Source organism: Achroia grisella, unplaced genomic scaffold (assembly GCF_030625045.1).
Source record: "Achroia grisella isolate CSIRO2021 unplaced genomic scaffold, CSIRO_AGI_Agris_v1 utg782, whole genome shotgun sequence".
Lineage (NCBI taxonomy): Eukaryota > Metazoa > Arthropoda > Insecta > Lepidoptera > Pyralidae > Achroia > Achroia grisella.
The window spans coordinates 1,185,061-1,201,623 of record NW_026713022.1 but is presented as its reverse complement, the minus strand read 5'-3'; the positions used below and the strand labels follow the sequence as shown (position 1 = coordinate 1,201,623).

Sequence of the window (16,563 nt, the reverse complement as noted above, 5' to 3'; positions counted from 1 at the left end):
ACTATTGCATTATTTAGATACTAATAAAATCATAACAATCAGTACAGAACCGAAACTGCCAATTTACACAAACCGGAATATTTTTATTTGGGTATTAAACGATTAACATACATCATTATCGTAATATATAATGTAATACTACAACCTGTAGAATGGAATATAGATATTTTGTTGTAGCCTATGTATAGTAAATATAAATTAAAGCGTCAATTATTTCATTGTATATGTACTTTTTATGCTAAAAAACGATTGAAGTATTTTATTCTTGCGTATTTTTTTATATTCCATTTTTTTTATAATTGTTGTCAATATAATTTTAAAAGGAAAGATTACGTATTTTTCATATTCAAACCTCTTTAAAATAAAAGACAGTGCATTTTTTGTTTCATCATGCATATTGATTTTTTCAGTTGCCCTGCGCACACGCCGATACCCCCACCGCCACCGCCGCCACCGCTTACTATTCCACCAAATAGGTAATTAAATATAAAAAAAAGACATGTATATAAAGTTACATCATTTGCAATTGCTTTTGTCTTTTATTTTATTTAATCAACTGATTATTATCACAAATAATATCCAGACAGACTACAAAGTCGTCTACGTGAGTACTTCTGCCTCATCTACATTAGCGAAGCAGCTTTATTTTGTATGATATGTTTCAGTTGAAGGAAGAGATATAGCAGTGAAATTATAGCTTATGTAAGAATGATATCTTAGTATTCCAGAAAGGTAAAGCTTGGCTTTTGATCATCCACTGGCCCTTATAGGCCTTCGAGACTATGCTCTTTACCCGTGTGTACTGCTGGGGTGACCCGCTCCAGCATCGTTTACGCCTTTATTGGTGAGGCCGGCTACAGTTATATAGCCGGCTGAAGAAGTAAATGTGTAATTAGGTGTCGCTCGCTGGGCCGACTTAGTTGTCGCCCTGTTTCGAATTACGTGATTACGGTGGAGAGTCCGACGGATAAGTTAACGCATACAAGTAACATTACGGGCATCACATGTTAATGTGTCCGTGACGCTGTTTACGCATCTAAACGAAAAATATCACTTATATCAGGTATATTAACAGATTTCTTATCGATTCACTTACATAAAAAATATTAACTATCTATACTTATTTTTTACACATTTGTTAAATTTTATGTAACATGATTCCAATACATGACATATTAAAATACAATACGTAGGGCGTAAGTCTATCCATCGATACTTATAAGGCTATTTATTTCTAAATTATGACTTTTCTCCATTTCAGAACTAAACACGTATCTTTCGCCCGTTCCCACACCTTGACCACGTTTGATGACTCCGTTATGCCAGCAGCAGTTGGTAATAGATTCCGCCGTGACTGCGAAAGGCTCCTGGATGGACGACCTGTGAAGGTTAATATTCTGTAATATATTTCTTTCGAAACCCGGTCATAAATACTATTATGATGGTGGTAACATAAGTGAAATTTGGTCGTTTAGTCCATCCTGGAGAATTAGGTCTAGAGGTTTAGCACTGCGCCTTATTTCCGATGGTCACGGGTTCAGTTCCTCGCACTGTATAAACATTTGTATTCATGAGTATGATTGTTTGAATTGGTATGGGTATGTCATATATTTATTATGAATGTATTTACAAAAAAAATGTATTTAAGTATTTACATCAGTTCTCTAGTGCCTGCTTAGCATGATACTAGATGGCGGTATGTGAATTGTCTAGAATTATTATTTTTATTATAGTATAAAATACCTCTTAATATTCGTATTTTTAGTAACAACAGGAAATGCAGCTGACTATACGACGTACGAGGATTATTAAATTCGAAAAAGTATGTAGTCCGACATTAACAAGACATAGGTCTACAAAAGTACAATCCTGAACTGACAACACAACAAACAGTACCACCTACGTTCAGTATTGTAAGATCAATTATTGTACCTATATTCACATATTTCAGCCAGAAACAAAACAATACTCAACATTGCCGATGATGTATCCACCATACGCACCGTACCCGCAATTCATGACTGGCCAGAATACTCCGGCACCAGCGCCCATCCATTATCCGACGCAACCACAGTTCGCGACATTACCCCATGCCGGTCCACCGGTACAGCGGCCCACACAAACAGAGCAGCCTAAAGTCGTTGTCTTAGGTATTATTAAAATATGTTATCTAAAAACTCTTTTGTTAGTCGATCGATAATGGCGTTCGACTAACAAAAGTACCGTTCAATTTCTTTCAATTCAAATATATTCTTCAAAATTCAACAAAGTAAATAATAAAAAAAAAATATTGGGTTTAATAGTTCTTTTGTATGTCGAGATCGTTTTATCAAGAGATCATATTGGATTGAAAATAATTATATTTTAATGTTTTATTACGAACATAACAAATTTATTAAATTCATGATTAATGACGTAATGGCGTCAATTATTATTGTAATATTCTTCGATTAAATTACCAATATTTTCTTTAAATAATATAGTTTCACATAAATATCAATCATCAATTTGAAAATTTAAATATTGAAATTTAATAATTCTTTTAATGTTATTATTACAGACTCAATCAAAAAAGGAGTTATGAGGACACAAGCAACACAGACTGAAGTATGTTTAGGAAGAAAGCCGCTCCCGCCTAATTATTTATCTTTGAGTCCACGAACTATTAAACGGGTAAAAAAATTATGATAAGAGGAATGTTATAACAACTCTTTTAGCTAAATAATTTAACTGTCCAATCCATTTAATAGGTAAAAATGGTAGCAGCAGGAGTCCAGACAAATGGATACACGGTAGGTGTAAGAAGACTCACAAAATCATTCTCTGAAGTAGGCGGCGATCGATTAGCTGGTCGAGATTCTCAAAGCGATATCGATGCTGTTGTTGAAAGGTATTAATGTTCAAAATATTTTTTTAGTATTTAACATATTATAAAATAATATTAATAAAAACAAATTATATATATGCCTTGTTATTCTACTATTTTTCAGCATTATTGGAACTGATCATGAAAAACTCCATAGAACACAATCTGAAGAACCTCCAAGATCACCTCGTTCGCCCACGTCTATGATGCCACAATCTCCTTTAATGCAAAGAATGGATTCAGATGAAGTGACATCTTCATCTGTAAAATCAGTAGCGTCGTCCCAATTAGATAAATCATCGGAACTAAGTGTTTTGCAAAGACAAGCTCAGGAATACTTTCAACAAAATTTCCAGTTTATTCATGAAAGCGATAGAGACGATACAATTGATGATGATATAGAAACAATTGAAAAAAGTATGGCATTAAATAGAAGAAACTTAGAATATCTGCAACAAGAGATAGCCAAACAAGCTAAGGGCGATAGGTCACTAAGATCAATTCTATCTAAAAGTACCAGTGACACTTCACAGAAAACTATTAATTCACATCCACTTTCAAAAACATCCACATTTCATTCAGAACCTTCTACAGAAACATCTGCTACAACGACAGATGATAGTGAGAAAAATGAAAAAGAAATTATAATCGACTTTGAACCTAGGCCTGATGAAGAAGCTATACCATTCACAACACTACATAGAAAGAATAGAAAATTACAGAAGACTCTGTCCGAAGGAGAAATTCTTTTAGATGTGTAAGTTTTTTAAATACATATTGTACTTAATATTAAAATATTATTACATTGGAATAGTTTCCATAATTTTATAACTTTATCGTTGTTTATGTACTATGAATAAAAATTAATCTGAAATTCTTCTCGGTTATCCCATGAGAATAACGTATACAATTTTATTCATCCTTTTAAATAAAATAAATATTTTTTTCTAATACTTTGTGGAAGGTTCTTACGAAATGATATATTATGAATTTTACGCAGAAAATTGGAAATATTCAGAAAATATGTGTATTTTAATATTGATTAATATATGTGATTAAAGTATGGATAATCCATATTGGTACTGTTTCGTTAATTAATTTTGATATTTATCAACTATGACAGGAGAAAAATCGAAATAAATGGCGAAGGTACAAAAGATGTTCCACTTGTTATGTCCACTAGCCAAGAAAATATGACAAGAGAGGATCGTGAAAGAGAAGCAGTATATCGACAATATATTGGCCAAAATTATATACAAACACCCATTAAGGACGAAGGCATTTTTGGTTTTGAGCCTGATGGGTCATTTAGGTAAGAACAAAATAGATAATTTACTTCATAAGTATGATAGATAACGCACATAGAAAATAGGTCCATCGCACAAAAACACGTTCATTTTCACAAAACCACATCACAATCTAATATTTTTGTAGGGTCATAATAAAGTCTTGTTTACTCTAAAATAGCCTACTGTTTTTACTACAGTTTGTTCTCCACGCCTGCCTTCCTTCTAAAACTGCTGTTAAGTTCTATGAGCTTAAAAATTTTGTACGCTGTGCTTCCATCCATTCTCATTCAAGTAAATTCTCTTCATAGTTCTTCAGACGGGAATGCACCATATGAAGATTTTCATGAAAAATACATTAGTTACAAGCATGAACCGTTTAGAAATCGAAGCGTAAGTTTCGAAGAGCGTACAGAAATTATCAGTAAAAAGGACGAAATTCCTGAAAACAGGTATGCACGCTACAGATGAAACGCAATGAGCTTTAGCAATGCCTTTCATATAGAATAAGATATATTTTTAAAATTTGTCTAAATGTACCAAGTACTTCAATTTCCCTATTATACCTTTAAATTATAGGTAAAAACTCGTCAATAAATTTTACAACTCCTATTATCATAATAAACCAAAACTTTTTCATTGCATAAAAAAATCACTATATAATATTAATATTACTTATTATCATTTACATACGTATTGTATGTGAATAAAGAAAATTAAATCTGATTATTTCAGTACTGCAAAATCAAGTCCAGGATCACCAGAACCGACAAGCATCTGCGTAGATGTAGAACACAAGGCAAAAAAAGCGGTAATATTAAATAGTATCACAACAATTCTTACTCCATTAGAAAAGGTATCACCATGTGCTTCGAATGAATCTCTCACTGCGGACCATAGCAGGTAGTGTAAACTAATTAGTAATATAAACATTGTATTTTAATTACTAATTGTCCCCTTAAAGTAGAAGCTAATTATGTACTTCTAATGGTACAGATTCTGATATCTCTCTTTAGCAACGAATGCCTATTACATATATTAAAATACTAGAATGTAAGATGTGGTGCAAGAAGTCAAGTTTCAGATTATATCAAATCAATCTCAATCGAATTTCCTGAACATTAAAAATTCATATATTATATTTAAAAGTACTGTCTGTTTAAAATTTCAGAGATCACTCCGATGGAATGTGGAATGAATCACAAACTACAGTCTTACAAGTAGATTCTGGGACTGAAAATGGAACCGTAATAAGGTAATAAAAATTATATAAGTATACTCAATTTTAATTTTTTATTTATTAAGTGTAAAATATATATTATCTGCACTTTGAATTGCAGCTCATCAGATCTCAGTTCATTAGCAGCTTCACCAGGTGCTCTTGCACTACTAACACCTACATCACGAAGAAAACAACTTTTATTATTACAACACCAACAACGATCCTCTTTAGATACAGATGCTTTAGATGAAGAATTTGATGCCTCACAAGTAATTATTAAATTAATAATAATATAATAGAGATATTATAACAATATGTTGAAAATGTAGACATAGTCAGTTGTAACTTGCCTTGGTAATGGTACAAAAACGAGATCCTGAATAAAAGTATGAACTTTCGTTCTATCATCAAGATACATCAATGTAAAATTTATAAACTATTTAACTTTAATTAATATTGTCTTATAACTAATGATTTCAGAGTCAGTCACCAACGTCCCCTCGAAATAAACTAGACACCTCTAGTTCAAGTTCAGTACAAGCTAGATCTTCCTTGTCTCCACCTGCAGTTGTTCCCAATATTAGTCTACCAATTACAAAACAACCAACGATATCCAAAAATATATCTACAATTGGACCACATAAAGTTAATCACACTCCAGCAATAGCCATTACACATCCTAGTTTAGATTTATCAGACGTACCATTTAAACGAACCCCTAGTATTATTAATAAGAAACGTGAACGAGCTTTGAGTCCTTCTAGAAGAAAGGATTTACAGAAGAAAGCGCAACAAAAGGAACCAAATGGTACCATTCCTAATCAGATTATAGAATCGCCATCTGAAACTCCCTTAGCTAAAGCAGCCAGTAGTGAAACTAGCTTAGCTAGAACGGATTCTGGAAAAATAAATACTACAGATGTGTCAGAAAGTACGACAACCACAGAAGATTATGTTACAGCTAACTCAGATAGCTCCAAAAAAAGTAATAGTAAAAATCAAAATCAAAGTAAGTACAATAATGAGATTTAAATATATAATATATTTAAATCTATATATCTATCATTAGTAATATTATTATTATTTATAACAATAACTTGTTGCAAGGACCTGGAATTCTTGATTTTTTTAAAGAAACTATGATATTGTCAGCCATTAACATACCTAATTTATATAAAAAAGTATATATATGTATGTTATTTTTTATGTAATACGAATGGCAAATAAGCGTTCTACCTGATGGAAGTAGCAACCGTCACCTACATAAAAAGAGCCTCCAGCATTTTTACGCATGTTTTAAAAAAAAATCTTTACTAGTAAATGAAGTTTACAGGAGGTAAATTTGATTGATAATAAAATCATATTTAAGGTTTACCTTGAAAGAATGAATAGCAATTAGTATATAGACGAATTAAATAATTCTACAGGCTCAATACTTCGTTTAATAAATATTCAATATTTTAACAGAATTTATGGCTTTCTACATTATTCGAAATATTATGTACCTTTTGTATTATATTAAAATAATTTTTTGAAGCTCCGGAAAATAATAAAACACAGGAGGGTTCATCTTTTGAGAGTGCATCAAGTTTATATTCATCAACCCGAACAGAAAATATAGTGGAGGACTTAGTTGTGCCAAGCTTTTCGCCACCATTAGAAATTAGCGATGATTTTATTGTACCAAATCTATCTTCACCGCCTTTACCATTACCCGAACGAGTTCCTAAAACAGTTATCGAAAAAATTGAAGTGAAAGCAGAGGTTAACCAAACAACAGAATTTGCTAGGAGAGATAAGACTGAAATTATTAAACATAATGAAGAGATTACTAAAATAACTAAAGTAAGTGTTAAATTTACCTGCCATGTTAATTTCAATTCGTCGATATTCTTATGTTATCATAATTATTCAATATTGAAATTAATATTTTAGCGTACTTCGCGGGATACAGTAAGTGGAAAAAGTAGCTCAAGTGGAAGTTATAGTATAGGTGGTTCAAATCCAAATGTGACTGAAGATATAAATAACAAGGCGCCTACTGAAAGGACGAAAAAAGTTCCCGAAAAGATAGAAGTTAAAACGAAAGAAGAGAAATCTATAAATTTAAATAAAAGAAAGGAACAAATGGTTCCGAAAATGATGGTATTACTTTTTTATTTAATATTTGTAACTGTAATCGGCATTTATTAAACGACGCTTTTTAAGTCTAGTTTATTATTTTATTCAAATTTGTATAACCATTTAAGTACATTTAAGAAACAAATATTACAAAAAAAAAACTCCTTGACAAGCTTTTACATTTATTGTGTTAGAAGAATGAATAAAATTGTTGACTCTAGTAACATTATAAAAGATCTTAAAATATTTTGATGTTTCATTAAACAATTACTCTCAAATAATTAGGTGTATGTCAATCAACTATAATATACAAATACGCCATCATTAGAGAAGAATATTTCTAATTATAGTTGACATAATATACCGCGGCTATTTCTAAAGTATTTGTATAGATAAAAACCATGACCGTTAATTTCAGGGTTCTGTATCGGATGATGAGCGAAGTGTTCATTATTCATCTTCCGGCTATTATGAAAGTCCTGTGGATGATGAAGATGATGGTGGATTAAGTAAGAGATTTGATATTATTATATTATATATCAGTGAGTAATTTTGATAAGCTTACTAAATAGTTAATTATATATTTCAGCTTACAAACACTCACAACGATATAGAACAACTAATAGACAAAAAACGTGGTTAGAGGAGAAAAGAAGAAAAAAGAAAGCTTTCACATTAGAATTTTCTAAATCTTACGATGACTCGATATCTACTTCACAAGATGATTGGGGTAAGAAAGGGAAAGAATCTGATTGTATAAGCCAGCGTTCAGAACGTAGTATATTTAAACCAATAAATTTAAAATCACCTGATGAGAAACCAACTGAAACAAGAAAAAAGAAAACGCATTTCAAGGAGACGACTAAAAGTGTGCAATCTTCACCTCGTGAACCAATTGATGTAGAAAAATCGTTGAAAGATAAAATAACTAAAGAAAAGGATACAGAAACAAAAAGGCCACAAGAAAGGGAACGATATGTCAAAAGAACGAAATTGAAAGCAAAAAGTCCTACGCAAAACAAAACTATAGATAACGGCCATAATTATAGATCTCAACATTATGATAGACGAGAAATTATGGGATCTAATATGAAGCTACATCTTAATATTCCTACATCAGATGATTCTAGTGAACAATATAGAAAGGATGGTCTGTAAATAAAACTATTTAAATCTTACTGTATAAAATGTGTATGGATTATGTAGGAGGTACATTAAAATATTATTTATTTCAGGCGCAGGAAACGGTAATATATCTCCAAGAAAACATAGACGCTTACGAGATAGTCCTAGAAGAAAAACGGGCACTAATTCAAATTTAGTGAAGTCACCGACATCGGCAAATAATCATTCCGCATATAGGTATTTATAATTTTTCGATATTATTTCAAATTTGCCGATAATTTCAAAGAAGTGTATTTTATATTATATTAACTAAAAATAATAAATATCTTAGTTGTAGGCCTCGTAGAAAAAGCGGGTCCAATGAAAGCATATCACTTCCCGGTAGTTTGCCTAGAAGAAAACAATCAATTCTCACAGTACCCTGCTTAAGTTCTCTAGAAGCCGAAGATATAAATACTACTAGAACCCTTACCAGTGCAGGCTCAAGATTAACACCTTTACGGTACATTAAAAGTCCAAATACTTCACCTAGACACCACAGAAAACAAGATAGAGGTAATAAAATACATATGAAAGTAATTAATAGACATTATTGTATAGAAACAACAATTCATTATTGTATTTCTTTTAGACGGAAAATTTGCAAAAGCAGCGTCCGCAGAATCATTGCGTTCAGTGTCACCAGGCTCAGACTCTGTTTTCTATTCGGAGCAAACAGAACACAGCTTCACAGGTGCCGATGGAGAAGCTAAAGCTCATTGCTTGCATTGCGGCAAAGAAGTACATATTGTTACTGCTGCTGCACACGAACATGATAGTGTAGCTTCAAGAACTTCACACACTGATGTGAGTAGTATGAATGTCATAGGTATTCGTGTATACGAATCTAGTAATATTACACACTTAAAGCAATATATGTTAGACTTAATTTACGGCCAACATGTAACGATTATGTTGTTAACGGAAACCAATGAATAAAATCTTATAATATGTTTACAAATGTCTTGGTTTCAGGAATCGTATGCTGACGCTACACCAGATATAGTGCCCGCTCCGGCGGGGTTCGCTGATTCCCCGTCATGCATCAGTTCCAAAAAACACTCAAGTGGCGCCAGATTATATAAAAAACTTGATAAAAGATATCGTTCTGAAGACAAATCTAGACACCATTATCGAAACCGACAAGATGTTCGAGCAAAAGTTAGTTTATACTTAGTTTATAATAATATTTTAATTTCTCTTCCAACTATGTATTTAGACATCTGTACATTAAATTATAAATATACATATTTTATAACAACGATTAAATGATACTGTATGCAGTTATGTTTATTTTGGCATTCTTTGTAATTTCAGAATTAATTTAGGATAGAATAAAATGTATTATTTATGGCCATTTTACATATTTATTAAAACGCCTACTTTGTATTATTATTGTTTAAATTAAATTTTTGTTTTTTTTTAGTCTGAAGAAAGAGGAAAAGAAGAATATGCAGCTAATGAAAAACCGGCAGACACAAGAATTGCACGTTCTGCTGGAAATAGTTTAGATAAACTGGCTGGTTCAAGTGCAGATCCTGATGGTTTGTATATTTACTGATGCATCTAATAATTATAAACTCATAGGTAAGGGAAATAGAGTACCACCTACCTTGTTTAATTCGCTTAATAGCTCTTATTTGCTGTATGGACAAGTTTTCATAATATTGTGCTTACTAGACGTGGATTCAATTTGTAACAAGCAATTCTTCCTGATCATGTTATTTCACAAAATTATTATTAAAAAATGATACAAATATAAAGAATACGAAATAGATATAAATAAAACAGTAGAAACCAGTAAACATTCCTGATACAACGGTACCTATGAAATATATGCAGTGAAAAATATTGCCGTAATTATTTTATCAGGAGGAAATAATTTAGATTCATTGTAAGTATTACCAATACTTGCAAAGAATCTGGTAATTTTGTATAAACACATTGACTTGATGTTTTAATATAATTTTTATAATGTTGTATATTATAATAATAATATTTTAGGACAATTCCCACAGCGTCATCTAGTTTCAAGCTAGGCAGAGACTGTTTTATGAGTTCTAGGAAACTTATTTAGATATATAGAAAATACCCAGATTGATACAAACAATCATATTCATAAATACAGGTGTTTGTGCCTTGAGAGAAATCAAATCCGAAAGTAAGGCGGTGTGCTAAACCGCAAGGCCGTCAATTATATATATTGTTAATACTAAAAACAGTAAAGCTATAGTATTTATCTTGTTTATATAAAAATTTACAGAGCATGAAGAGTGTTCGGGTAGCTCGGAAGGAGCTGATGGAGGCCGTGAAGAAAAAGGTGTTTATGCAGCTCCGTGGTGGTGTGGTAACTGGATACTACTTTCTGAAAACGATGATAATTGGACGAGGATACCGCCAGGTAAGTACAATATTACTGTAAAGTTGTCATAAGTGTCGAATGCAAGAATAGTTTTAACCACAGATAAGAGAATTCTTCATAGTCTAAACTAAATTAATAACTGACCACATTGGAAATATAATAAAACAAGAAATAATAGTACCATATAGGTCGTTAATGAAATACTCTAAAGATTGTAATTCTAACGCCAGCTAGCGCCGATGTGGTAAAGCCAAAACTAAATACGGCCAGATTTTATCCAAATATAAAATTTATAAGCTTCGCATTAGTAATTTAATACAAAACTATGCACCTACAATTTTATTAGATATAAGTAAATGTATGTAAATTAATCACAAACACTGATTGTGGTGAACAAATAAATGAAATCATTACAGATCTATTAGAGACCGCTGAAAGTTCTAAAGAAGACCCAACAGAATCGGAAACCGAATTTAACAAGAGATACGTAGCTCTCACACATAGACTTGTGCACAGGCGAGCATGTATTGAACTGAATAGACGACAAGCGGATAATACTTTTGGTAAGTAATTGTCATTGTAAATATAGAGTAGTTATCATTTTCTTTGCGAGATCAAGGAATATTTATTGACCGGGATAAACAGCTAACCTATGTCCTTCTCTGTCTTAATTAAAACATGTATTCTACTAATCCAATGGTGACAAAGTGTCAAGTTACATAAAACGTGTGAGTCCATACGCCAAAAAGACAGCAGCTTAGTTTAATATTTGCTCGAGCAGCAAACCACTGATTTTCAGATATTGCCCAGGAACATACACGAGACCGCATGTAACAAGACCGGCGGCCTAACTAGCTCTACTACACTATTATTAATAACAATTTCTAAATGGCATAAATAACCTTAGTAAATAAAAACATCTGAATAAATAGGGACCACAACTTTCATTGATGTAACGATATGAATACCTACATTATAAATAATTACGATTAAAATAGACGTAACAAGTTTTATTAAATTGTGTCGTAGTGTTAGCAATAAAACAATACCATTATTCTGATCCAATATGACGGGCACGGTGGTCTAGCTTAACACACCGCCTTACTTCCGATAGTCGCGGGTTTGAGTACTCGCACGGTACAAATACTGTATTCATGAGTGGATTGTTTATATTGATCTAGGTGTTTTCTATGTACTATTCTACATGTGTATGTATTTATAAAAAAAAGTATTTATACCAGTTGTCTAGTACCCATTACACAAGTTCGGCTTAACTTGGGACTAGATGACGCTGTGTTAATTGTCCGGGGTTAATATTATTATTATTATTTGTATATTTTGTTTACTCAGCTTTTTTTTTGCTGAGTTTTTACGCTTTGTGTTCTGAGTTGTTAAGCGGCCGTAAGTGTGATTACGCCCAAAACCAAGTAAATGCAGTGCGTACATGCGTGCGTGTATACGAGTGTGCGCTTTTGTGTGTCTATATATTGTGATATTATTATTATTATTATTATTATTATTAATGTAATTTATGTTAATCATGATACTAGTATACATGTATGAATTCCAGTAACATTCCAACTGCTTATTACAAACTAAACGCCATGAACAAGCCATTCTAGGAAGCAATTAATGCGTATAGTTTTGCGTGCGTGTCCTTCATTCTTCTCATTACAGTTTTAACGTTTTCGACGAGTTGTTACGTCATTGCATCTAGCTAAGCGCGTGCATTAACTGTTCTACTTCTAAATAGTGACGTACAAACTATTTCTGGTACTCTCTTTATTTAAATAGCGTCACCTATTATTTTAAGATTGTCCCCTGAATTCTTACGATCTTTACTAGCTATTGATACTAAAATATCGTTCTGACGTAATCTTATTGATCGTTAATTAATACGTGCTAAAGTATTAAGTACTACAATTCTTAGACTTAAAATCTTATAAATTAAAGGTAAGATTTAACGCATTACATTTGGTTCTAGTATTAAAACAACTTCCTGTAACAGCGCTGAAATCGCTGATAAAGCAGCGAACGGTACTCAAGCGGACTAAATTTAATTTTGAATCGTTCCAAACGTCAGTTCTTAGTTGTTGAAGACACGCGACTGTAGCCAGATGATATTTTTACGTGTAACGTTGTGAACGGTTGAGTTTGTATTGATTTTACATTTGGTAACTACATGTTCAGTCAAATTATGTCGTGGCTGACGTAATATTAATACGGTGTTTGCGCGAAAACTTAATTCTGTGACAAAATCGGGTCAACGTAATACAAAGTTCAAGATCGTACGTTTAAATACGAATACAGCATGGGCCATTCCTGTAAGTAGTTTCATTTCATTATTCACTATTTTTTTTAATAAAGAAAGTTTTTGCTGTTTTATATAATAGTCGCCTTTGTTGATGTTATTATTTTTTATTATTATTATTTCTAGTTAAAGACGTATTGACAAGCCCTAAAGGGAGTCTCAGACAGAAATTAGAAGAAATCTTCAAATTGATGTTGGTGGTCTGGTGTCGACAGTGTCAAGTAAATAAATTAGTAGCTGCAGAACCTTGTGGTAAAAAGAACGAACATTTTTACTCTTTGAATTTTTTTTATATGGTTCGATTAACTGAAATTTAGGTAATTCGTATTTACATAGTGATGTTATAATTTTTATTACAAGATATTAGTTTTTATAGTGATTTGTATACAGTGCAAAACATTAATAGTTATCATGCAGAATATGAAATTATTTTTTACAATATTTTTAGAATTATTCTGTCTAGTTAAATGCCTAATTCTAATTATCGAATTAAAAGTACCGGGATAGAAATTACTACTCAATAAAACAAAAAAATTTCAGGGTTAAATAAATTTTATTATTTCTTTAATAGGTACCCGTATGTATAATACTTCGTTATTTGTATTAAAGATATTCTACACTAGCTGTTCCCGCGACTTCGTCCGCATGGAATTTAACTTCATTTTTCTAAAATAAAACTAGCCTAAGTTACTCCTTATTACATTAGCTATCTAACAAAAAAGTCCAGTCAAAATAGGTCCAGCCATTTCAGAGATTAGCCGGAACAAACAGACCGACAGACAGACAGACAGACAAAAATTATAAAAATTGTTATTTTGGTGTATGTACCGTATTTATTTTCATATGCATGCAGTAAAGATGGTTATTTCAATATTACAAACAGACACTCCGATTTCATTTATATGTATAGGTATCATATCTCCCATAAGAGTGCTTAAGATTAAGTAATTCTCTTATCAAAAAGTTGAGAAAAAAACAGTCTTATCCATAGTTTTCTGTAAACATGGATCATAATAACATAAAACTGTAAAAGTCACGTCATAGTCATTTTTGGTTGATGAACTGTATTATGGCGCTTAGAAAAATAATGCAATAATACATTACTTACTCTTTTCAAATCATACGATATTATATTCCAACCGTTGATATAAAAAACATACCTACCTCATATTTTTATTTCTGTGGGATTTCCCAAAATTTAAATTCGCAGTAGAATTTGTAGGTAAGTAGAATGGAACATAACATTAAATCTTACAAATTATACAAAGTATTAGAGTCTTACTTAATTTCATATAATACATACTCGTACATCACTTTATATATTATTCTCGTAACGTAGATTTTAGTTGAGAAGAACTGGCCGTGACAGAAAAATAAAAAAGAACCTATTTCAATAGGTTACATTTTTATTTTATTCATATTGATTATTTGAAGCTTCTTCTACTTCTACTATCTACCTTACGTAAACTAGAAGAATTATATGTAGCTAAACTTATATATATTGGAATAGAATATATTATTGATTATAGGATTACATATCCTTGTTATTTTATATATATAAACTGGCTGTACTCGCGACTCCGTCCGCGTGGAATTTAACTTACCTTTTTTAAAATAAAAGTAGCCTAAGTTACTCCTTATTATGTCAGCTACCTGCAAAAAAAGTCCCGTCAAAATCGGTCCAGCCATTTCAGAAATTAGTCGGAACAAACAGACAGACAAAAATTGTAAAAAATGGTTATTTCAATATTACAAACAGGCATTAATATATATAGATAACGCTATTTTCATATGTTCCTAAGTTCCTAGGTTGTAATAAGAATACATAACCACAACATAACTTAGTATTATAGGTATATTTTGAATTCTACGAAAAATTCAAATCTTTTGTAATTGTTACATTTGTATTATTACTGTAATTAATAACTGTGTTATTACGAAACAAAGATATTCTTGCAAATAGGTGGTTTGACTATACAATTAAGAAACGATTTTGAGAATGTTTGCTTCTTTAATTTTTTTCACGATGAATCGTTCGTGTGCCAAAGTTTTATGTTTTTATACTTACAAAGACGATACATTTGTAATAGATGAATTTAAAATATTCTAAACTGATTTTTAAAATTCCCTTATAGTCAATATAGCTAAATTATTCACTATCAGATATAATTATGAGTTATTTAATTTAATAAAAAATATTGAATTTACAGTATTTGCATCTTTACTAGGACAATATAAATACACTCTGATTATGGTCTCTAATAATATTTCTGTCTCAAGGTCCCTTTTGTTTTCTTCCCAGTTTCTGATATCTTGAATTTTGAAAGTATGTACTGTTAGTTATAATGTATCTTTGACAGTAAAATAATTTCTGATGTCTAAATTTTAGTCTCCTAATTAGAACAATGGTTATCCTCTCCATATAATAATATATTAATTATATTATATAAATTAAATCAACATAATTTTATTTATAGATAAATGTATATCATATAGTGGTATTCTCATTTATTATTGGTAAAATTTGGAATTCCCCAAGTATCAAAAATTTTCGTTTATCCACTTTAAATAAAAATAGAGAAGTCTGGCCATCTGTAACACTGACGTCACTTGTTTAATACGTATTATATTGTAATGTTTACTGATATGTAATACATACGAATCTAAATCCGTCTAGTTATCTTCAATACATACTTTTTTACATGTACATTATAGAATTTATTTACGCTGCCTGTTTATTTACCATAGACATCACACAATTCCAGAAGGTAATAATCGCATTGTATGAATGAACATAGCTTTAACAGGTTGGAACTATGCCAAAATATTTTAGAGTGAAAGTAATTTTGCAAGCAAATATACGTTCTAGGCATCAAGTGCATAAATGTATGTCAGGGTCGATTTTTTCTCATTTTACAGCCGTCTGTAGGCCACCATTTACGATTTAGATAACCATATTAAACGAAGATTTAAAGAATTAGTTACGCTGTAATGATAAACAGGTTTATTTGGGATTTCAAATGCTGTGAGCAGTCTTTAAATACATCATACATTATAGAAATGTTGTTATGAATATACTGATACACTAGTATATTCTACAAACGATAAAATTATCAAATAACTTTTTTTATGGAATTGTAATGGAAAACAAGCTGACGGTCCACCATACGTTAATCATCGTTTCTTTACATGAATACCACTATGGACATCATGTTATCGTCAGACGCCCGC

General features: G+C 31.3%; 1 protein-coding gene across 1 annotated transcript in view; it reads left to right on the top strand.

Moving 5' to 3' along the window:
* The window catches only part of LOC131851315 (uncharacterized), a gene marked incomplete at its 5' end in the record, with an annotated part of 45,840 nt that overhangs the window by 20,868 nt on the left and 8,409 nt on the right, over positions 1 to 16,563 (top strand). Inside the window, 23 exons of the mRNA XM_059201802.1 lie at positions 411 to 476; positions 1,262 to 1,388; positions 1,952 to 2,150; positions 2,561 to 2,673; positions 2,751 to 2,890; positions 2,991 to 3,623; positions 3,990 to 4,178; positions 4,464 to 4,604; positions 4,888 to 5,055; positions 5,324 to 5,407; positions 5,493 to 5,643; positions 5,855 to 6,383; positions 6,912 to 7,219; positions 7,310 to 7,519; positions 7,914 to 8,004; positions 8,085 to 8,645; positions 8,731 to 8,857; positions 8,952 to 9,175; positions 9,252 to 9,466; positions 9,635 to 9,820; positions 10,086 to 10,203; positions 10,923 to 11,060; positions 11,438 to 11,584. Of these exons, the coding sequence (XP_059057785.1) occupies positions 411 to 476; positions 1,262 to 1,388; positions 1,952 to 2,150; positions 2,561 to 2,673; positions 2,751 to 2,890; positions 2,991 to 3,623; positions 3,990 to 4,178; positions 4,464 to 4,604; positions 4,888 to 5,055; positions 5,324 to 5,407; positions 5,493 to 5,643; positions 5,855 to 6,383; positions 6,912 to 7,219; positions 7,310 to 7,519; positions 7,914 to 8,004; positions 8,085 to 8,645; positions 8,731 to 8,857; positions 8,952 to 9,175; positions 9,252 to 9,466; positions 9,635 to 9,820; positions 10,086 to 10,203; positions 10,923 to 11,060; positions 11,438 to 11,584 (4,865 nt within the window). The remainder of the gene's footprint in view (positions 1 to 410; positions 477 to 1,261; positions 1,389 to 1,951; positions 2,151 to 2,560; positions 2,674 to 2,750; positions 2,891 to 2,990; positions 3,624 to 3,989; positions 4,179 to 4,463; positions 4,605 to 4,887; positions 5,056 to 5,323; positions 5,408 to 5,492; positions 5,644 to 5,854; positions 6,384 to 6,911; positions 7,220 to 7,309; positions 7,520 to 7,913; positions 8,005 to 8,084; positions 8,646 to 8,730; positions 8,858 to 8,951; positions 9,176 to 9,251; positions 9,467 to 9,634; positions 9,821 to 10,085; positions 10,204 to 10,922; positions 11,061 to 11,437; positions 11,585 to 16,563) is intronic.